We start from the raw sequence: 23,770 nt of genomic DNA, 5'->3' as shown, positions 1-23,770 counted from the left end.
AAGTCAAGGACTTTGCTGATAATCACTTCAGTGGAGTGGAAAATAGAACAGAAGAGTGGAGCTTCAAACTGCAAACAGAACAAGATATGAAAACATTTCAATGTGACCAAGAGGAAAATAGAGGTAGGAGGTGAAAGCTATAGAAAAGAGCAAAAGCAGGATAAGGGGTACTGGAATGACTAAGAGAATGAAATTGTTGCTCAGGCAAACATAAAAGACATTAGAAGCTTTGGCACATGTGACAAACAGGGCACGTAGTCTAAGTGGCAGGGGAAAAAAAGGATAAGACTTTTCTCCACAAGAAATTGCTGAAACTCATGGACAAAAAAGGGAGGGAAGAGCCACTTGCACATATACAAAGTCTTCTGGAATTGTAGGCAATGAACTCTCAGGCATTAGCATGGAGTTGTTCAGCTAGAAACAAACCACAAGGAAAGCAATTTGATCCAAGGTCAACCTGGATTTCTCAGAAAGCATTGCTCATGGAAAGGATGAAAAATTCTGGTCTAACAAAGAGATGGAGGGAGAAGGCTATTCATAAAGATTTCTATGGGTATTTCCTTGAGCAACCTGGTCTAGCTGAAGACATCCCTGCTCATGCAGGGGGGTTGGAACTAAATGATCTTTAAGGTCCCTTCCAACCCAAATCATACTACGATGCTTACCTGTTTATTTAGTTGTTTGGGAGTTTGGGGAGGAGGGGGGTTGCATTTTTTTTCCCCACTTGTGTGCATTTTTTCAAGAATCTATTTGTTTGTCTCTAAAAAAAGCTCAGAGTAACTGAGACTTTGATACTGCTACCTTGTACAGTAAGAATCTGCAAAAGTTTCACCTTTTCCTCTTCTCACAGTTCTGTCAATCTAAAAATCTGCTATGAAAATAACTACTTTCCCACTCACAAATACATTTCTTTAATACCAAATAAGGTGACAACTGTTACTCATACAATATTAAACTTTAAAATGTATCTAACAAGCACAGTGTAACAGTTCTCATTCTTAGAAGTTTTGATTTATTGTAACGTTAGTTACACCAGTGTTAGTGAACACTGGTGATTCAATCTTCAGATAAATAGTGTGACAATTATCTAATTCCATCTACTCCTACCAAAAAATAAACTCTGTAAAGGATTTTTGTAAAGTGATTAATTCATTATTCCAACCCTTTGAAGTCTTTTGTAAAGATCAGTAAATTCTAAATTTTGAGCATTTGTTCATTTGCTTTAGCAAAGTATTAGAAAATATTTACCATCACCAAATGCAAGTTGAAAATGTCACTACAATGTCGGTCTATACAGAAGTTAATTGAACTTGAGGTAAAAGTGAGAGTCACTTCTTTACCTATTAAGTTAAATAACAGCATTAAAACTTTATATCTTGGTATGATTTTGGAGCGTTTGTCCCTGGAAGAAACCACATACTGCAAAAATAATGATTTTTAAAAGTAAAACAAATAAAGTCACACCTTTTAAAGTTGAAATTGCGAGTCCCAGCAGCTTTGACAATGAATGTATATGAAAAATTTAATCCAAAAAATAATTCTGCAGGATACTATTTTGTGAAGTTTTCTATTAGTTCCAATGTACTGCCAACTCTCCAATGCTACATTTTCCAAAAAGAGTGAGCTGAGTAGGATTCACAATTGAATGTACACATACATCTGAGTTCCAGAGAGTCCATGTAAAGCAGAGAAATGAGCTCTCTAACTACATTTCATCTTATCTTAAAATAGATAATCAAAGCAGGCCAGCTGAGCTTCAACTGCCTATCACCCTCTATTGAATATAAAAAACATCTCAGGCAAATGACTGTGGTATCGACAAATACATGGTAGAACAATCAAACACCAAGAGACAGGCAGGTCTTATATTATGCTATTCTGCCCTAGATTTTTTAAAATGCTCCATTTTCTGTTGTATTTTAAAGATGCGTTTTGTGTCTCACTACAATCAGAATGCCTTTCTCTATCAACAGGAAATGTCAATACTATTTTTAAACCAAATTAGTTTGTCAGTATCAAAAGACCAAAGACTATGCCTTCCACCACACCTCTCAAAGCCTTCTTTCTTGCTCACTTGGAACTGGAGAAGCAAAAGAAAGCTAGCCCTCATAAAATTACATTAAAACTTACGAGACTACCATTTATGTGAGATGCCAAGAGTGACAGCACTATCCTTTCATCATGTAAAAAGTAATATTTTAATATTAAATTAAAGAAATTAATAAAGCATTGTGCCTTACCTACAGGAGAGATTTTCCCATCAGACTTTAAGCCCTGCTGTCTTTGGGGAGAACTCCCCCAGGACTTCCAGCAGTCAGCCAGCACATACTCTTCCTGACTCTAGATCCCAGCTTGTGGAAGAAGTATACTGGAAGGATGCTCAGCACTCACAAGAAAACTTGTAAGCCCAGAATCAGACCAACAACTACAGTGCTCCCGACGCCCTGATCCCACAAGGTATTTAAATACTTGCCCAACACCTGTTGCTTATTCCAGTACTGTAGAATTCCCAGAGCTTTTCCAGTGAAGTACACACCTTAAGACTGAACTGATGAACAGATGAGCTCTTAGCTCAGATCCTTCAGGCATGGCACACTTCCACCTAACAACACTTTGACCAGATAGACAAAGGACCATAAAAAAGAACAATAAAGAGAAGACTACCTGTATTTAACCCAGAGGGGGGACAGCTACAGCTTTTAATGACAGTACTACTGTTCTATTTTTTAAGCTCCTAAATCGAGGCCAACTCCGCCTGTTACATCATACGGATTAATCAGATGCTGTAGTATTTACTAGGGTTAAACTTAGAGGATAAAGGTTATGTAATGGATTCAGTCCAACTTAAGTGGTTAGATCTTTCCAATAAATATGCACCTTTCCTCTTTGAACATCTGGACCAAAATAATCAATTAAATATAACAGAAATTAAGTTTAACAAGCTTCTAAAATTGCATTCCGTTTTGAAATCTAGTACAGAGAACCAATGGAGGCATATACCAACCAAAAGACAATAAAAACCCATTGAAATTTTGTCATACATTTCTTTATTCTTCATGGCCCCTCCGATATTGTTATAAAAAATGTAATATCTGTGCATACTACATATATACAGCATCCCCTGGGCATACACTGCTTACTCCTTTCTGTTTTTTGCTTGACTGTGATCTTGGACTTGCTTCATTTAAACCAAGCTCTCAAACCAGAACAAAATCCATAAACAACTATTGCCCAAAGGCTGCATTTTGTTTTAGAGGTTACCACTGAGTGCCAACAGTGAGGAATCTTGAGTTTTCCAGTCTGCTGAAGTAATTTTTAGCTATTCCTTATCTATCCTCAAGTGTCTTCTATGAGAAGTTTGATGAAAACATTCAGTGCTCTCATAAAGAAGTAATCACCCAAACAAATACTAGAAAAATTGCAAGAGGCCCAGAAGACATTGTTTGCCAGAGTTTGTAATTTTTCCAATTCACAGAGTTAAAAAGCTACAGTTTCAAAAGTCTTCCTTAAATAACCAGACAGAAAACATGCACTGCTTATTAACACATTCAATATGTACATATAACAACATATTGGTAATGCAGAAAAACCATGAAGACTTAAAACTCAAGCTAATACAGAATCTTACAGTAAGTGTATTTAAATTCAGCTGAATTATTATATACAGAGTTAGCATTTTAAATATTTCTTCCCCTGCCTAAAAATTGCTCAAATAGTGCATATGCTCCTCTGCCACTCCCTTCAAAAAAGAGAAAGCTATACAGCAGTCTCTTGTAGTATGCCCACAAGAGACACTGGGGTGGAACAGAGATGCATCTCTGCTACACCAGGGTGCTGCCTTTTTCAAGGTACTTCAATTTAAAAAACATTTAATAATGATGCTACAGTCATAAAAGGTCCATATTCTGTAACAAAATACTAGAAAGAAATATTTACCATCTGTGCATTCTTCATAATACCAGTCCAGTTCATAATAATCTGCTTCAATAAATTTCTGCATAGTCAGTATCCTTCAGCAATATAGACGAGATTTCACTTCGCTGCTAAGGTCAAGTGAAATGCAGCCATGCTTTCCTGCCTTTGCAAAATACCATATCACAAGGAAGCTCACAGACTGCTGAAAATGACCTGCACATCTTCAGTGAGGCTGCAGATAAAAGAAAAGGGGGGTGTGGAGGGTGTATTTGGGGAAAAAATAAATAAATTTTAAAAAAATAGAAAAAGGCTGCAGAATGGAGAAGCAGAAGCCCTGGCGGCTGCTCTAATAAAGAAGCTCTGCACAAGAGCCTTGGATGGGTGTTAACAGAATGGTCCTATCAAAAGGCTGATGTGCTGACGTGGGGGACACACACCACCGCCTGGCTGTTTCTAACTCATTCCTTTCCTCCCTAGTCTCCACATCTCTCTCAGGCTAACATGTTGCCATGGAGACAGGCTGGCTCCAAAAACGATGCAGAGATGAAGAAAATGCATTTTGCCATTTTTGGCTTTACAGATTGCAAATAGCCCTCCATGCTGGAAACAAAAATCCTTGCTCAGAAAGATGATACATCTCTGCTGACTGCACACAGAACAAGAGCATCCTGCCATCGCAATTCACTGGGTACATGCTGCACATTAATAATGAAAATCTAGTCCATTACTATTCTCCTCCACACAGTTTGATAAAAGCCTGCCTTCCCCATGGAAAAATGAAACTACATTACAGCTTTGTTACACTATTCTAGGCTGACAAAATAGAATCCTTTATGCATCCTATTACTGGAGAAATGGCAACCAAAAAATGAAAGTATCCAAAAAATCAGAGCAGCAATATATTTCCCCTTGCAATAAAGCTAATAAGCTTCTACTTTCCCCCACAATGAACCACCCTTTTTTTTTATTCCCCAAGTATCAAAGCTTCATAGCCAAAAACAAGGGGTAAGGACAAACTTTCACTACTCTATTCCTAAAAATTCTGAAGGTCATAACACAAAATGGCTTAAAGTTCATGTCCAGTGTTCTAGAAATGAGAGAAAATACTTTGGTTTTGCAGCACACAGTAAGATTGTTCTTAAGCTATTAGAAGAGAATCCATGTGAGGAACAGACAGCATTAAATCACCATGATGACCAAACACAGCAATTGTAAAAGCACATCTGAATCTGCACAGGTGCAGTTACCAAAGGGATTGACATCCATTTTGTTGACAACCACCCCCTATTCTTCACCCCTTTCTCCCATTTTTAGGAAACTGTATCTCTTTCTGAACACCAGTAGAAGCAACAGGATAGTTTAAATTGTGATATAGGCTAATAACACAAGGTAAGAGGCCATGCTGGGTTTGCCCTAGGAAATGTCTGTCCAATCCAAAACTCCATCTGCAAGAAGAGCCATAAGAGGAGGAAGAACTGGCCAGTATTTCCCTCAACTGCCCTCCCAACCTCCAATTTTTTCCCCTTTGGCCCTATGAAATGTTCCTGGCTGGGCACAAAACTAAAGTTTATGTGTCTAAACAACAGGTTTTGTTTAACTTTACCCCTATGTCCATGTCCATTCTCCTCCCCAAGCCAGTCTGAGCAGCTGGGGCCAAGGCCTGCAGCTCTCCAGTTGCACAGATCCAGTGTTTGAACTTCAGTTATTGGAAGTGAACAACCAAAGCTGTCCAAGCAAAATTAGTCAACTTGCTCTAGGACAGAAGCACTGCCTCTCTGGGTAGGCTCACTCAAAGCAAAGAACCACAGCCTTAATCAAAGAACCAACACATTTACTGGCACTTCCCTCCATTTACAGGATATCAAAATGCAAAGCCAACAAGAACTGAACAAACAGCCTTCACCTGAGCTTTGGCTGCCAGAATTAAGGCTGCCTTAATTAATTAATTAAGCTGTCTTCAGCTTCTGCCCCTCCGTACTCGCTACATGCCAGGAAATTCTTCATGCCCTATTAGCTTCTAGCCTTACATATGAAAGACACAAAAAAACACACTTGTTTCCCTACAGAGGATACAGAGGCTAGCCCAGCCATAGTTTTTTGCACCAAGCTGCCTCTGCCCTCCTGAAATCAAGACACACACTGAGATAACAAGGGTCTGGACAAAAAGTCCAAAAAACAAAACAAAACTCCACACAAAAACAACAGAAACAAACAAACAAAAAAAAACCCAACACAAACAAACAACAAAAAACCAACAAAACCCACAACCTTTCATTTTGACTGAAATCACATTATTTTTTTTACTTAATTTTGCTTATCAGAATTTTAGTATGCTCAATATTTGTGTGCATGCAATATAGTAAATGTACATGAGCTTTAGGTTAGTAAATCACAAAGGATTTCTATAAAAACCACCAAAAGCCCTTTGGATGTGCAAGGGTCATACAGTTATCTTCCAAAAGGGGGGGGAAAAAAAGTACTTTTAATACTGGGAGCACGTTTGCCAAATGTGGTCATTCTGCCCTCACATTGTGCCATCTTGAAACAGAGGAATGTGACAAGGCACCCCAGCCAGAGCTCAAGTACTATAGAATTTCAGTTACACATACTCGCAAGGTAAAAACTGCATATGCTATTAAATGCAATTAAGGCTACACTGTTAAAATACTGTCAGAGAAACATAAAGGTTCCTATGGCAACATTAACTCAATTACTCTGCATATAAGCTATTTGTTCCACTGGTATTATTTTTGTCCAAAAGATAATTTCAGTTTGGTAATGCTATTAAATAAGCGTTTAAAATATAAAGAATGAAAACTGGCTACCAGCTTAAATTGCTGCAGGAACTCTCTCCTTTTTATTTCCTGAGATTTAAAAAAAAGCAAGTCTTCAATATGCTGGAATTTTCTTCTCACTGTCCTGCCCCCTGCACACCACCACCCTCTTGTACCCTTCAATGAGAAGGATAAAAACAGTTCAAGGCAGGAGTCTGGGGCTTTTGGTTTGTTTTATTGATCTTTTCTACAGAGCAGGCTGGAAACATATTGGTGTAATCCAGAAAGGCATGAACTTTCTGTGAAGAAAATAATTGTGTGGTCAAATTATTTCAGATCTCAAAAAACTTGAAAAGATGAAATAAGTATATGAACTTCTCAGCACGAAGACAGAAACCCCAAACAGACAAAATACTATATATCCAGGTATCCACACTCAAGCATGACTTCAATTTTATGAGAAATTGTAGCTCTATAAAATGAGGGCTTGAAGGGTTGTCAAGTCGGGCAGGAAAGTCTTACCAGGCCAACAAAGCAGCTGCATACTGATGGATTGCTTCTACAATCGTGAAACATCTGTGTATTAAAATCTCCATATTATAACACTGCATTTGACTGGGCTATTAATGTGTTACTTGCCTAAAAGTTTGTATTAAATTTGAGTTCAAGAAAGATTTTAAGTAAGAGATCAACAAGCTGGAGGGAATGGATGACATTCAGAGGGACCTTGACAGGCTTGAAAGGTGAGACTATGCCAACCTCATGAAGTTCAGGAAGGCCAAGTGCAAGGTCCTGCATGTGAGTCAGGGCAATCCCCAGCACAAATACTGGTTGGGCAGAGAATGGATTGAGAACAGCCCTGAGGAAAAGGGGTGCTAGTTGATGAGAAGCTAAACAGAAGCCATCAATATGTGTTTGCAGCCCAGAAAGCCAACCATGTCCTGGACTGAATCATGAGTAGTGCGACAAACACATCAAGAGAGGTGATTCTGCCCCTCTACACCACTCTCATGAGACATAATCTGGAGTACTGTGTCCAGTTCTGGGGTCCCCAACACACAAAGGACAGGGAGCTCCTGGAGTGAGTCCAGAGTAGGGCAACAAAGATGATCAGAGGGCTGGAGCACCTCTCCTATGAAGACAGACTGAGAGACTTGGGCTTGTTCAGCCTGGAGAAGAGAAGGCTCGAAGGAGAAATTATAGCAGCCTTCCAGTACCTGAAGGGGCTACAGGAAAGCTGGGGAGGAGCTTCTTACAAAAGCATGTAGTGATAAGACATGACATAATGGCTCTAAACTGGAAGAAGGGAGATTTATATTGGACATTAGGAGGAAATTCTTTAGTGTGAGGGTGGTGAGACACTGTCACAGGTTGCCAAGGGAAGCTGTGGCTGCCCCATCCCTGTAAGATTTCATGGCCAGCCTGGATGGGGCTCTGAGCAACTTGCTCTAGTGGGAGGTGTCCCTGCCCATGCAGGGGTGTTGGAAGTAGATGATCTTTAAGATCCCTTCCAGCCCAAACTATCCTATTATTCTATTACTATGAAGAAATAAATTTTTCCTATTCCAAAGCTTAATACAATTATTCACATTCTCTTGGCATCCCCTTCCAGCTGCTGGATTTTGTTCTATTTTTCTATGCTGTGGTTTTCTTTTTAAACAAACACATACTTATTTGTTCTCAACAGAGCAAAATATACAGACTAATAAAGAATTTTGGTAGCCAAATCTCATCAGCTAGTTTGAGGGCTCCTTAAGTTTGTGGTTACAAAGAGGTTTTATTAGGCAGAAAATCTGGCTTGAAAAAGCTCACAAGCCCTCTCTCCTCTTTCCCTTTTGCTGTAATAAATCCATGCCATAGGTGAACACTAAAATGATCTGCTAAAATTAACCAGGTTATAAAAATCACACAAACCCTTTTCCTTGTTTCAAGATACTTTTTATAAAGATAATTTCAACCCACTTCTAAACATGCCCTCTCAAGAAAGCTGCACCAGCACACTCAAGAATACAGGGAACCAGGTTGCAGGAGTGCTGCTGGCAAATAAAGTATTCAAAGAATGTCATTGCATAGTATATCACCAGAAATCATGTGTTCTCATGGTTAGTTATTCTCAGTGTTCTTCTTCAAACCACTTCCAATTCTGGAAGGATCCTTTGAAACTGAACACCAGAGCTGGATGGAGTATTTTCATGGCAGAAGCAACAGTGTATTTACCTCCCATTTGATTAATTATGGGCCACATTTCTTATCTTGGCTACAGCATCAGCATGTTGAGATAATGAAACACCATATCATTTCATTATTTTCTACAGTTGCCAACAGAGTCCCCACCACTGGGGATAAAGTCATCCAGCCCATTAACATCATCTGGAGTCTTTTTTATCAGAGGAGCAGCTGCACAGTCTGAACAATGCATATTGTTAGTAGTCAGATGCTGCCACAATACTTAGTTTTCAAACTGACATTTTTAAGCTGATTTTTAAAAAGTTATTTAAGAGCATTAAAAAGGAAGCAAGCATATCTAGAAGCTCAACTAATTTTCAAGGACAGGCTGTCATTCTATTATTTCTAGATTGAGATCTCATTTGCTGCAGTGAAGAGTTACTGGTGTTTCACCTTCTAAAGGAACACTGAACAGGAGTCACCCTATGACTGCAAATTTAGTAAGAGCAAACAACTCTGCCACTTAGGACAGAGATCTCTTCCAGTGTAGTATTTTGCTCAGCAATAAATCACTGTGGCTTGCTTAACCAGAGAAATGAAAGCATTGTATAAGCAACTTTTGGGATTAGAATTTAGAAAAATGGGTGCTTTAGCTTTAATTGACTCTCCACCAAGATGGAATTACTGTCCAGGGCTTCAAAACCATACAGGCACTTCTACAGATGGGACAGACCTTGTCCCTTCAGAAAACCTGAACATACCTGAACCTGAGCATACTGACCTCACCTGGTACAGACAAGAGACTCTGCTGATGCAGAGAAAAGCTTAAGTGTTCTACCACTGAAACAAAAGTATTTAATACGAGACAGGGGCAAACAAATGAAATTAAATTACTTAAGAACAAAAACCATTTTCCACATGAAAGGATTATTTCTCCCTTCCCCCAAATTATTACTGGAGAGTATTATATTTGCATTTGTATAAAATCAAAATTGATGTGGTATTCAGCAACTTACCTGCAAAACCAGCTTCATTAGTTTAATTAAGGTACCACTGGGCATACTTAAATACTGTAAAAGAGACCACAATAGCAAGAATATATGTCTATCCAGCATAAGGAAATTAGGAAGAGCAAAGCTTTAAAGAGTCAGATTTTTTTAAACTGTTCACCACATGGAAATAATGTAAACTACAGTCTCTGTGGGTTTGTGATTATATTTTTCCTGGAGACAGCAAAAAACATTTGTAAAATGAAGCTGAGCTTAACATCATGTTTCATTAGATCGACAAAAATATTACAGTAGCATGGTTATGACCTATTTTTCTAACAAAGAAGGGAAAAACACACTGACAGTCATGATCACAGCTTCCTGGGAGAGGAAAGGAATGCAAGTTACATTACACTGAAGGAATACAGAATCAGGGAACCCAGAACTGGGCACAGCACTTCAGGTGTGGCCTCACTAGTGCCGAGCAGAGAGGAAGGATCACCTCCCTCAACCTGCTAGCAACACTCCTCCTAATACAGCCCAGGATACCATTAACCTTCTTTGCAGCAGGGGCACACTGATGGCTCATGATCAACTTGGTGTCTACCATGACCCCTCCAGGTCCTTTTCTGCAAGGCTGTCTTCCAGCCAGACTCCAGCACATACTGGTGCATGAGGCCGTTCATCCCCAGACACAGGACTGGGCATTTTCCTCTGTTGAAATGCAGAAAGTTCTTCTTGACTCATCTCTCCAGCCTGTCAAGGTCACTCTGAATCTGAGTACAATCCTCTGGTGTCTCAGCCACTCCTCCTGGATCCTGTCTATGTCTCTCATTCTTTCCTCAGGCAGAGGCCCTGGGCAACACAAGCAGCCTGGGGCTTGCAGGGCTTCACCTATCATCTGATGCTCTGTCTGGGTTCAAGTCTCTCCGTTGGCAGGGACAGGTACTCCAAAACCTAGGGAATGCACCCTGTGGCTCATCACCACCTTACCTGAAGTTTTAGGCTGTTTTGAACTCAGTAGATGACCTGCTCTTTTGCACCCTTCTACACAAACTGTTGCATCTGTTGGCTGCCTCTGGGAGTTGTGTTTCAGACCCAGAAGTTACATAGGGCTTTCTCCCTAGCACCAGCTGCAAAGGTGACCATCCCTAATCAGTAGCATCTGCAATGAAGGCTCCAAGCACCCTTGGATCAAGGGTAGCTGAAAGCTTCTCAAGCCACTGGAGCTTCCTCAGCCCTACAACCCTGTGGCTCCTCTTACCTTGCCCTTACTCAGCAGTAGCAGACACCCTAAAGTTTCTCAGAGGGTTCCCAGAAGATGGAGATGAGAAGGCTGAGGGGAGACCTTGCTAATGCTTATACCCGCTAAAGGGCGGGTGTAAGGAGGATGGAGCCAGACTCTTCTCAGTAGTTCCCAGTGACAGGACGAGGGGCAACAGGCACAAGCTGGAACACATGAAGTTCCATTTAAATATGAGGAAAAACTTCTTTACAGTGAGGGTGACAGAGCCCTGGAACAGGCTGCCCAGGGAGGTTGTGGTGTCTCCTTGTCTGGAGATGTTAAAAACCCACCTAGATGCAGTCCTGAGTAATGTGCTCTAGGGGATCCTGCTTTAGCAGGGAAATTGGACTAGATGATCTCTAGAGGTCCCTTCCAACTCTGACAATTCTGTGATTATCCTTTAGCATCAGATCAGTCTAATTTTATTAATTTGTCAGGAAATGTTTGTGTCTTCAGTCTGAAGCATATGAAGAAAATAATGACAAAGACCTGCTCTGGACTTTCAAAATGTTAAAAAAAAAAAAAAAAAAAAAAAAAAAAGCCACAGCCCTAACATACTTTTCAGTTCCTTCCAAAAAGTATCTTCATCCAAGCAAGAAGACTCCGTTTCCCAAATGACAACTAAATTTTAAGAACTAATTCTCTGCATCACCTATCCAGGGTTATAGCTTATGTCCCCCCCTCAAAAATTGCTAATAAATTAAAAAGATTGTATATTTAAATATTCATATTTCCACCAATATCTTAAAAAAATAATTCAAAAGGAATTCAAGAATTCAAAAGTAATTCAAAATATCACCCAAGTTTCACAATGAATTGATGAAATCTGAAGGTAGCACTGGAGAAGCAATTTTAGGTCATTTTATACATTGGTAGCATTACTATCTTTTGGTTTATCTTGTATTACAGCATTTATATAAGTCTACAAGAACAGTACTAGTAAGTAAAAACGTAACATCTGAATACTAAGAAAAAACAGTTTGTAAATTTGGTTTACTAAAAGATATGTGCTCAACTGAGAAACCAGTTTCTCAGTAATTACTGAAATCACCATAAGCACACACACATCCACACCCCTCAAAAATCTCACTGCTTTTTTATTTTAATAGGTCACATCTTGACTAACCACTACACACAGTTAGAAAATTAAGCAGAACAAGTTCAGTAGACTGGAGAACTAGAAAAGAGTCAATATTAAAGTGCAGATCACTGACATAAATACTTGCCCTTTGTAGACATTTATATAACAAGTCTTGTTAGTCTGAAACTCAGTAGACAAACTAATTTATTTTTTTTTCTCATTATATACAAGCTGCAGAAGATGCTTCATGTTACTAAAAACCTTCCCAGGCCACAGTGGCTTCCTTACTCTGTCTTTGCATTAAAGCTCCCTCTTCCCACATCCACATTTGTGCGTTAACTTCTAGCACGTGTTCAATGCTTGTTTTCATATTTTGAGGACAAATAGCAGAATACAAGAACAGATGGCATTTTGTGAATATTACATTATTTTTGAGAACAGTGGTACTCCATGGATCCTTTATAGTAGGGTCTAGTATGTCATCATAATTTATTAAATATGGATGTACAAACCCAAAAAGACCTAAAGAAAAAATCAGCAAAGGAACAGGAACTGAAACAGAGATGTCATTAAGACAGTGGCCCTCTTAAAAACATTTACACTCTTCATTTTGAAATCTAGAGAATAGAATTCCTCTTTTAACTCAAAAACCCAATGACTATTTTCTTAATTTCAAGTGATCTTTTGTGATATACTTCCTATGGTAAAGAGGAAACCTAGCCCTCTCTGTCCCCTGAAACAGTACCTGTTCAGTCACAGTAAAATGTGAGAGCATTAATAGCTACTGATCTACTTTTTAACTGAATGAAAAATGCATCTGAATAAATAAAAGCTTGATAATACAGTACTCTGGAGAGATGATGGGTGTTCAGAAAACTAAAATTTCAGTGCTCCTACTTTAAAGGACAGCAGTGTGGCTGCCCGTTACCTTACATGCTGAATCACTCCTGGAAGTAATATTTCTCATGGCCTCCCTCCTGGGAGCAAATGCAAACACAGATGAACTCAAACTAGAGAATACTGTCACTACAAGCGATTTAGATTCTTTCTCAGATAATGGTCTTTGGAGACATCTGACTCTATCCAAACAACCACAGAGACTCTCTTATTAAATATAAACTTATTATTCAGAAACTAAAAATCACAGACAAATAGGTACGCAGTACCACAAGTTCCCTATTAACAAGCCTGTTTTATAGAAAAGGAGAATACTAGATGGATAATAAAAATGTATCATAAAAAGCACGAGTGTATGTGAACATGTACGTGCATGTGCCCGATACAGAAATCATATAATGTATTTAATATACAAATGACATTTTAAACAGACAAAAAAATATCATTGGAAGTAGAGTTCTCAGAGAGAGATAGTCCATGGGGAACTAGAGCACTGTTTTCCAAGTGTGGCTTAAAATTTTGGTTTAAGGATGCCAATCAGAGTTTTTACACAACTTTTTTAATAAATGAGCTTTCTCCCCTTCAAGTTGCCATTCTAAAGGGAACAAATAAAGATAACACAGTTTAAGAGGCATTTATTTTCAGAATCAGTTTGCTTACTAGGCTTAAGACAGCCATATCTTTTAATCAACCTCAGGGCAATTTACAAGAAAACCAAAAATGCATTGAGGAATTACTTTCATTTTGAGTAGAGATTTAAATTTTTGTTACTGTATTTTAAAGTTCTTTCAAAAGGATAACTACAAATTCAATTGTACATGAATACACATATACTGTATATATTGAGAGGTTATAATATATTGCTCTTCCTATTATCAGGTCTCTCCCTAAACAACAGCATGCCTTAAGAAACCATATTTAAATATATTAATAATACATAATACTTAAAAATATTTAAAAATGCCCTTTATTGTCCAATATTTCTCAGTCTGTGAATATTTCCTGAATAAAGCCACAGCACATCCCTTCCTCCATTAAATCCTGGTTTCAAAGTTGATCAACACTATACATCAGGGTCCATCAGCAATCAAAAGACTTAACTTCACACCTAAAAATATTCTGCACTAGCTCAAGTTCCAATGTTAATTTTATTTAATTATATTTGAGTGTCCATAAGAAGCTTGAAGAAGGTAAAGTAACAATCTGTATTTGTAGTACATTTAATTCTGATAAAAGCATTTATTTTGCAGAAAATCCTTTTCTATTGCAGCAAAATCAATGAATCTTTCCATCAGTTAAGCAAAACTTAGATTATGAATTTTCATTTTTGTTATTTATTGTTTAACTACATCCACAGAGTTCTTAGCCCTCAAAGATACTTTATTGAAAATAGAGAAAAATTGTAAGCTTACACTAAAAAACTTTCCAATAGACAAGTTACAGTATTTGCTGACCCCCTTGTCAAGGTTTTTAGAACAAACAAAACAGGTACAGAAGGAGTGCCTTAATTGCAGCACTGAAAATGAATCATTGTGCAAGTAGGCACACCCTGGAAAGCACTCTTCAAAGTGATGATGATACAAATCACAGGATTTTCTGCCAACTTAGTTGAAATAATATTTTTATTTTGATATTTAATTCTTCCATAAATTAATGTTAAGAATCAATACCATAATTTCCATTCAAGCTAAACTTTTATGATTTTTGCCTTCTCATATATAGATGCATTATAGGACTTGTTCACTATAACTGAACATGGGTAAAGTCAGATTCCAGGGTATCAGTCTAAGGCTCAACCCAAATTTGCTTAAATTTCTTAAACTACTATCTCTACATGTCTGTATATAAGCAGTAAGGAAAAAACTTTTCTTTATGGAATTTTTCCTTGCTCAGTTCCTCTTATTTAAGCAGTTAGTTGTCAATGAAAGCAGAAAACATGTTGTAACAAGAATTACACCCAAAGTTTTTTGAAATCTTCAATCACAGCAACATGGCAAAGCTGCAGTCATTATTCTTATAAGCTAAAACCTGGATACAATTGTTGGATAGAATAGCTGGATAAAAAGTACTCACAGCTAAGAGGCATCTGCTCCTACCTGATTCCTCTCATGTACATAGCTTCATTTTGTATCCATCCTGACAGTCACACGCAATTGCAAGTGACATACCTCACCAGCACCTCAGTTGAGAGAGCTAGGATGCTTTCAGGTGGATTTTTGCCTTCCCTGCCCCACTAGTAAAATATCTTCCCACGGTTACTGCAAGAGCCACCCACATAGACACTCTTATTCATGAGACAGGACTAATCCAGTTACTGAAGACTTTGGAAACCTGACATTTGAAAACACTTAATTAGATCAACTTCTGCCATCAGGATAACACTACTAATGGACTGATACAAACAAAAGAGGTGTAGTGCAACTAAATCCATCCATCAGCTTCAGCTTGCCTCTCCCCTTTCCCACTGTTTCTGTCTGGGGGGAGGTGGAGAACTTACGTAAGCTATTTACTAAAACACTTAATGCCTTCTATTGAAGCATTACATCCTGAAACTCAGTTATTTATATTCTTAATGTTTTTCTTTACCAACCTTGCTTTTTATGAAGCAAATACTTCAGGTGCTTCAAAACGCAATGAAGTAATCTTTGTGTTGACCTCTGTAACTCATCCCTTCAGAGCTCCACAGCACCTCAGTAAGTCTACCTAAATCCATCTACTACTATAATCTATGTAAATATTCTACTATGCAAGTCTAACTACTATAGCATTAGTATGTAACCTATTGGCTTGATACACTGCAGACTATTTTAAAAAACAACACAAGCAAGAAGTGCAACAAAATTGCACCTCCATTTGAAAACATGGGGGAGGGGGCAGGGGGAAAAAATCTTTTAATCATACATTACTCAATAATCAGTAACTAAAGGATGAATCATAGCATCCTTCTCTACTCGCACAGCTAAATCAATACCCACAGTGGAAGAACGGAGAGACATGAATCCATTCACCACAATAAAAGCATTTACAGGCTCAAGCAAAAGGGTGAAAAAACCAAGAATGTCACAACACTGCACTCTTTCCCTCCAGGCACAAAGGTACCTTTTTTCCCCAACAGTATGAACAAAAGAAAAAATGGACAAAACACCTCAAACAAATGCTCAAGTTTGGTTCTTCACAACCAGATCTTATGCTTTCCTAGAAGCAAAAGCTGCAGAAATACGATTTGATGTCATTTGTGATGCTGGCACAGTGCCATCAGACAACAGTGCAATGTATCCAAGAACATGTTCAAAATAAGCAAATGTGGAAACTGATCTAAGTTTCTTGCTTTGTCTATGCACAGAAATTTCAGTCTCTTGCCAGAGAGATCAGAAGCAAAGGAAGTATTTCAGTTTCACCAATATTTGATAATGTAGAGAGATGCATGCACAGACTACAAATGCAACTGCTGGTTTTGATTAAAAGTTTCCTTTGTTTTCAACTACAAACTTGATGACCAAAGCAATAAATTGCTAACAGCAGCAGAACTGCACAGTAACAGAGAAAGTAACAAAAATAGCACTATTTTATTTGTTCCTCAGTACAATTTTTGAATTTTTGACTTACGAAAGTATTTCAAGGTCTCTTCTATTTGCTCAGTTGTTAAGTCAATATTTGCATCAGGGGAAATGAGAGGTGTATGAAGCCAGTCGTCGTGGTCATAACCATAGATTGTATCTGCTCTTAGCTTATAATGAGGCAGCTGCTCTTCCAGTAGACTGATGATTTCAACTTCAGGAAGATTGGTACTATTGCACACATCTGGTAAGACAAAGAGGAAAATATCTGTTAGGTACTTTAAACTGAGTACTACACAAACAAGCTAGCAAAGATGTCAGTTTGTTTTGGCACTAGCAAGATTTTTCTGCATGTAGAAAACAGCTAGATAGCAATCAGATTAGAAGATATGACTAGCACAAATGACCTCAAAATAGCATGCTTACTAGCAGAAAATACAAGGGCATGCTTTAAGGGACAAAAAGCCCAATCTCTAGAAGCATTGACCTATCTACTGACAAATAAGGTGGGGAAGAATAGAGAGTAAGTGAGCATTGACACAGTAGTTACAATCTGGGTATGGATAAAGGCTTAGTGCATATAGGAATTTGAATTTTTTATGTTCTACTTGACAGATTATTTTAGCTTGCAAGCTTTACAAATGTCCTTAACTAGGTCTTCAACCACAGTTCAGTACCAATATTTTTTTGCCTTTGCTACTGGTCCATTCTTCTCGAAAAAAGAAATGCAGGATTGCAATAGCAAGCAGTGTTCCAGTTCACACCTAAGATGCACTGGTAAAGTTGGCTGCAAGAACTTGTAGGGAACCTTTCAACAATATCCTGACGTGCTTTCTGGGATATCAGTCCCTCATGTTCACAAATATATCACGCTTGCACACAGTTTTAAAAATGGATCCCAACAACTGCAAAAATGTTGCTACTAAAAGTGGAGATTTAAATGTAGGACAAAAGGGAGATGGAAAGTTTAAACAAAGAAAACATAAAAGCTTCTTCACCTTAAAACATAAGAACAGGGGTGCAGAGAGGCTGTGAAATCGCCCACCTCTGGAAAGACTGACAACTCAACTAAACAAGGTCATGAGCCCTCACTTAAAAGACCTGCTTTGAGCAGAAGTCTTAACAGATGACCTTTCAGAGGTACCTTCCAACCTGTACTGTTCTATAATGAAGAATTGTAATTCTGTACATTCTAATGACTGTATAAAATTAACTACAATTTCTTGCTAAATAATTAAGAAGCAGAGCAATTCCTGGTATGTTCTCCATAAATACTTAATGCATCAATCTCCATTTCCATGTCAGGACAAAAGAAAAAGAACACCACAGCCCCACCTCACGAAAGACAGCAAGGCAGGCAGGCGGAAAGACAGATGGACAGACAGACAGAAAGAAAAGCTCTCTAACCCTGTTTTGGAAGAGCAGGCACTACTGAAGGCTGCTCACACGCTGTGCAATGCAGCTCCACCTTTAATCCCTGTTGTAACTCTTGCAACTGTTGCTAAGGGTCACTCTACAGTAAATAAATGAGGACTGTCAAGGCCCTGAGTGCACCCACAGGCCTTCACTGTCCTAACCAGGCTAATTAGGGACCCCAGACAGAACTCAATGGCCCAGGAGTCCCATTTGGACACAAGCCCCTTCCTCCCCTGCTTTGTGCTGCAGGACAGGACTGTGCCCAGCTCTGTCCACTGCTGATACTGACTCATTGCCTGGGCTTCTTGGATTGACTACAGACTCACTCAATACCTGGCATTTGTCTAATAATCACCAGAGAGTAAATGTTAATTCTTACTGTCAGCACCTTCGCCCAGCTCAGAAATAAAAGGACTGGGCTTTGTCAACAAGAATCCTGCCCTTCCCATCCAGTGGTCACACTCAGCTGCTGGCAGGGCTGTGAGGCAGCCCTGCTCCTTCTGCTCCCTGACAAGACACCTATCTTCATAAGATATAAACTCATTATTGCAGGGCTGACACAGACCTGCAATTCCACTGCAAGCCAGAGGAACTAACCTCTGTCAGGGGAGTGGTAACAGGGAAGTCAGACATACTTTTCTAAAAAAAGAGGGAATCGATGATCTATAATCTTTCTAATCCAGAAATTGCATTACCATAAATATTATCCCAAGCACTAAAGACAACAAGAACATTACTGTTCGATCAGACAACAGGGCAGAGGAACGCATACCATTAATCTCCTGCCTATAGCCTTTACAGGATCCTATTGATTGAAACTAAAATTCACTGGGAAAGTTGCATTGTACCTTAGAGTTCAAGGAGTTTGCTATTATCTACCAGGAGGTATTCTCCTATCCTTTCATCAAGGCTGTTATATTAACTGTTGTACATATGGGTTTACCAAACCTCACAGCAGAAGTGTCAGTCAGTAGGATTAGGTACCCACAGATGTAGCAATGCTACTTTCATGGAGCTCTGTGCAATGCAACAGTCATCTGCATACATCATCTAAGAGGACCTTGCAGCCCTCTCAGGGGACTACTATCTTACACAGATAAACAAGACCTGTTTCCCATGCTTCCAAAGGTAAGAGCTAACCTGTAACTACAAACCTACCTTCTTCCCCAGCTACCTTTTAAATTGCTGAAAACACCCACCTTAGTGTCTGCAACCATTTGATTTCAGAAAAGCTAGCTAAGCTTCTAAAAAACACCTGTTGATGTCACCTAAGCACTAGAGAAGAGGAGACTGAGGGGCGACCTCATCAGTGTTTACAAATATGTTAAGGGAGAGTGTCAGGACAATGGAGCCAGGCTTTTTTCAGTGATGTCAGGAGAAGGGGCAATGGGTGCAAACTGGAGCATAGGAGGTTCCATGCGAATATCAGGAAGAACTTCCTTACTGTGAGAGTGACAGAGCACTGGAACAGGCTGCCCTGCTGGAGACATTCAAAACCCACCTGGACACCTTCCTGTGTGATGTGCTCTGGGTGATCCTGCTCTGGCAGGGGGGCTGGACTAGATGATCTTTCGAGGTCCCTTCCAAACCCTGAGATTCTGTGATTCTGTGATTCAGAAATGTGTGTGTGTGTACATGCATAGACATATTTTCTTATTATTATTTATATCTACACATCTAGAGGTATGTAGCTACAGATATGTACCTTTGGATTACCTAATTGCTCTCACTGTCAAGAATAGGGGTTTAGGTTTTTTGTTGGGGTTGTTCTTTGGGGTTTTCTTGATTGAAATGTTAGTTCACCTTGTGAAGAATGCAAGAGTCTACACAGCCTGGATAAGGTGGTCTTCTTAGGAACAATGAAATAAAAATGTTTGAAAAATGCCAACTTTTGCATCTTCCTGCTCTTAATTAGTATTTAAAAAAAAAAATGGACTGACTTTATAGCTGAAAAGATAAAGTTTCAGGCAAATAATTTTGTGCAGAGAAGTAAAAAGGTTTGCTGTGTCATAAAAACTAGCAGAAAATGGAATGCAAAAGAAGTTACCAATACAATTTAGAAGGAAAAATAAAACAAAACACAAAAGCCCCAAACCTCCCACATGCACACAGGGAAGAAATCCATAGTTTTATTGAGAACCACTGAAACATGAAGAACAGACAGTAAATAAGAATTAATAGTGGAATATAAGTCAACCTAGACAATTGTTCCACCCTATCATATAAAAAAATCTTGATTGTTTCTGAGCAAGCCGAAAGACCTAGAAACTGGAAAATATATTAATGAGTAACTGGAAAGTCAATTTATTATCATGCTATTGTCATTAACTTTTATTGCAATTTTAAAATTTGTATACCAGCAGGAAATAGAGGCAGACTCTGATGTAATTGTCTATTTAGAAAAACAGGACACTGTAATTACACTTGTGTATGACTAAACATTAGTTCACCATTTAAATCAGGACAACATTTTCACTGCTACAATTATGCAGTCTTCCCCCACTTCGCTTCTCCTACCTTCCCCTTTCTGAGGTGGACACTTGTTATGAAAACGTACAGCAACTAACCCCATCTGCCATCCCAAAACACCAATTAGATTTTACATAAGACCCTGATTGTGCTTCCAGATAGTTTTAATTAATATTTCTGATTAAACTGAAAAGATAACACAAGGTAAAGAAGTTCTCTACTCAGAATACCTGAGATATCATTTATGTTTCATGATTAAGTTAGCTGAAGTCCAGCAGGCATAAAACTGTTGCACTTCCTCTTGTACTACATGCTACCTTCTGAGTTAAATGTAACACCATAAGCCTAAGACAATTAATTGATCATTAATAAAAATGATACACCAAATACAGCTGAACAGTATCTTTTAAGTTGCTGTGTTACAGATTTGGGGTTTTGTCTAAGCAATTTTAAACTTGTAGTTTTCTGGACATCCTTGGCAAACAAACTTCTACAAGCAAATTACAAAAACCTAATTAGCTAAATGATCTATGAACTCCTTATTCTTACTAAAGCACAGGTCACACCAGGTTCTGCTTTTGAAACAGTTAAGAACGATTTTCTAAGGCTCTTGTATACAGCAGAAGTTTGCAGGTTCCAGCACTTTCTAGAAATAGTAATATATATACACACAAAAAAAGTGATTTCTTTTCCATATTATTTTTTGCAAGTAATGCATTCCAGTGCTTTGCTATCTGCACAGCTTAAATGTGGCTCACGTACAAATACCTTCAGCTCTTTTTGGTGCAAAATATATTCCTTCATGACCTATTCCTCAAGAGATAAAGTGTTTCAGTCTGCTTTACAGGAGTTTTCTAAGTTATCCTTGCTATGTTTTCTTAATGAGATCAAACCAAATTATTTCAGACACTTCTTTTTTCTTCTCTGATGATTTTGTTGCTTCATGTTCTAACCCACTTTTTCAATAAAGAAGATGCAAAACTGGGCAGAACATTCCCATTGAGCTATCTTCTACATTACTCCTTCCTACTTCAGCACCTCTAGGGTAATTATTAATGGATTGCTTATTAGCTTGTTCTGCATCTTTTCATACCTTGGCATTTAAACTAACTGGTATATTTCCCCTTCTCTGAGAACCTTAAAACTCTACCACCTCCCTCCCAACTTAAGACAGCTACTAAAGGCTCACTTGTTGTGTCAGGTTCTTTACATTTCCTCAGAGGAATTATTAGACTTGCTGATCTGGTGTCCTGGTTTGAGCCACAATGAAGCAAATTTTCCTTTTACTGTTTTGTCTTTGTTTTGTTTTTGTTTTTCCTTCAGTAAGCTTTCTTTTAACTAGCAGCTAGTGTTTCAGCTAGTGGACTGATAACACCGGAATGTTTATGTTACTGCCGAGATTCCAAGGTCATGTCTTTGCCCTGTTGTCTCAGACGCCACCGGGAAAAGGAGAGTTGTATCTATGACCCCCCCCCCCATAGGAGGCTGGATTAGACAGACAGCAAAGTTGGCCAGAGATATTCCATTCCACATATCTATGTAAGCTCAGAGGAAGGTCAGGGATCACAGAAGTCAACTTCCTTCCTGTTTCTTCTTCCCGTCTCTTCCATCCATGGTGGACTCCATCCATCCATCACCACTGATCCCCAGGCTTGTGAATTCCTGACCCTCACAACTCTCCCCTCAGCTCCCCTCTGCTCTGTGTTCTCTCCAGCTGTGGTCCGGGACATTTTGGGACTGTTCACAGCTCAGGAGATACTGTGGGAGTTGCTGGGGGTGGGGGGAGGCAAGAGACTTTTGCACATTCCTGAACACATTTGTACATATTTTCTTTTATCATTAGTGTTTAATTAAAGCCATCTAGTTTAATTTTCAATCCAGAAAAGTATCTGTCCTTCATTTTCTCTTTCTTTCCCTACGTGGGTGAAGGGGAAGGGGATTGAGAGCACTGCTGTCTCTGGTTTAATTGCCGATCCTGAGTCAAACCGTGACATCTGGATACCTTTGACTATCTGTTTCATCTCTTCCCTCTCTTCTAGCCAACACTTCTATCCACTTAAAAAACACAGGAAGTTAACATTTCTTAGTGGAGATTGAATTGAGGGCACTTTTTTTTTTTTTTTGGTAAATTATCTGGGGAAGAAAGAGGCATAATTTTTAGGGCAATCAAGTGAGGATAAGAGTACACTTGGCTATTTTGGGATGTACACTCACACCTCTCCTCTGCTGACAAGTGAGCAACGAGTTGATCAAACAGAAAATGGAGTGAAAAGCATAAAACAAGAGGAGCTGCCTGTATTGAAGGGGCACAGAATTTCAAGGACTGCTACTCCCACCCTGTGCACATAACATCACCCAGACCATACAACATTGTGCAGGGTGGTGTCACCCACTGCCATTTTTATCCTGCACTCGTGCAGCCATGTAATATATTAGGTCCCTTCCTATATAGTGTTAAACAAGTATTTAGCTGTCAAGTGTTATTTGGATAGGAGGAACTATGCCAGCACCTCATAACAAAGCAATTCAGCCTCAATTGAACTAACTTCAACACAAGCTAAGCTCAACATGAACCACACACAGACAGATTTGAAGATCTCACTCCAAACAACATGGTCACCTAATGCTGCTCACCTGTCAAACTCCATTCCCTGCCTGACTTTTGGGTTTCACCAGTTTACAGCTATGACTGAAAAGTCCTATCTTATTGTAGAAATGACACCTAGCTTGACTGATAAACAAGTATCACCTATTTCAGCATTAACTTCACATAAAAGTAGTGATAACTTCAGAGAAATGAACCTAAAATAAAGAAAAAGGACGAGGAAGACAAACAAAAAACCTGCCAACCCTAAAACATACACAAAACACAAATAAAGAAAAAAAATAAATCTCAAAGCCCATTATCTGCAGGTGTTTTTAGAAACACAATACCAAACATCTTATCAGTATAGTCATTGCATACAACAACGTAGCTTCAGTCTGTCTGAATTCTCGTCGAACCCATCCTCACTCTTTACGGTTTGTTTTTGAGGAGAGGTTGCCCTTCCAAGGTTAAAACGACTTGCAGGACTCTACAGAACCTGCTGGCAATAGATGCTGCCACCTGGCGTTAGAAGTGCCGTAGCACCCGAACCTCCAAGCCACCCCATCACATTTTGTCAGCCAGATTCTCATTTACACCCCATTTTTTTAAATGGAGCAAAGCAATTTCTCATTAA

At 38.8% G+C, this 23,770-nt stretch overlaps 1 protein-coding gene across 2 annotated transcripts in view; it reads right to left on the bottom strand.

Moving 5' to 3' along the window:
• Positions 1-23,770, bottom strand: part of TRAK1 (trafficking kinesin protein 1) — a 118,565-nt gene that overhangs the window by 51,998 nt on the left and 42,797 nt on the right. Inside the window, exon 3 of one of the 2 annotated variants that reach the window (XM_051612813.1) lies at positions 16,714-16,908. In XM_051612813.1, coding sequence (XP_051468773.1) covers positions 16,714-16,908 — 195 coding nt within the window. Of the gene's footprint in view, positions 1-3,936; positions 4,273-16,713; positions 16,909-23,770 lie in introns of those variants that run through there. The other variant, XM_051612812.1, reaches the window with a different exon arrangement.

Source organism: Apus apus, chromosome 2 (genome assembly GCF_020740795.1).
Source record: "Apus apus isolate bApuApu2 chromosome 2, bApuApu2.pri.cur, whole genome shotgun sequence".
Classification (NCBI taxonomy): domain Eukaryota; kingdom Metazoa; phylum Chordata; class Aves; order Apodiformes; family Apodidae; genus Apus; species Apus apus.
Note: the sequence above shows the minus strand (reverse complement) of the source record. Positions and strands in the feature narration are given on the sequence as shown.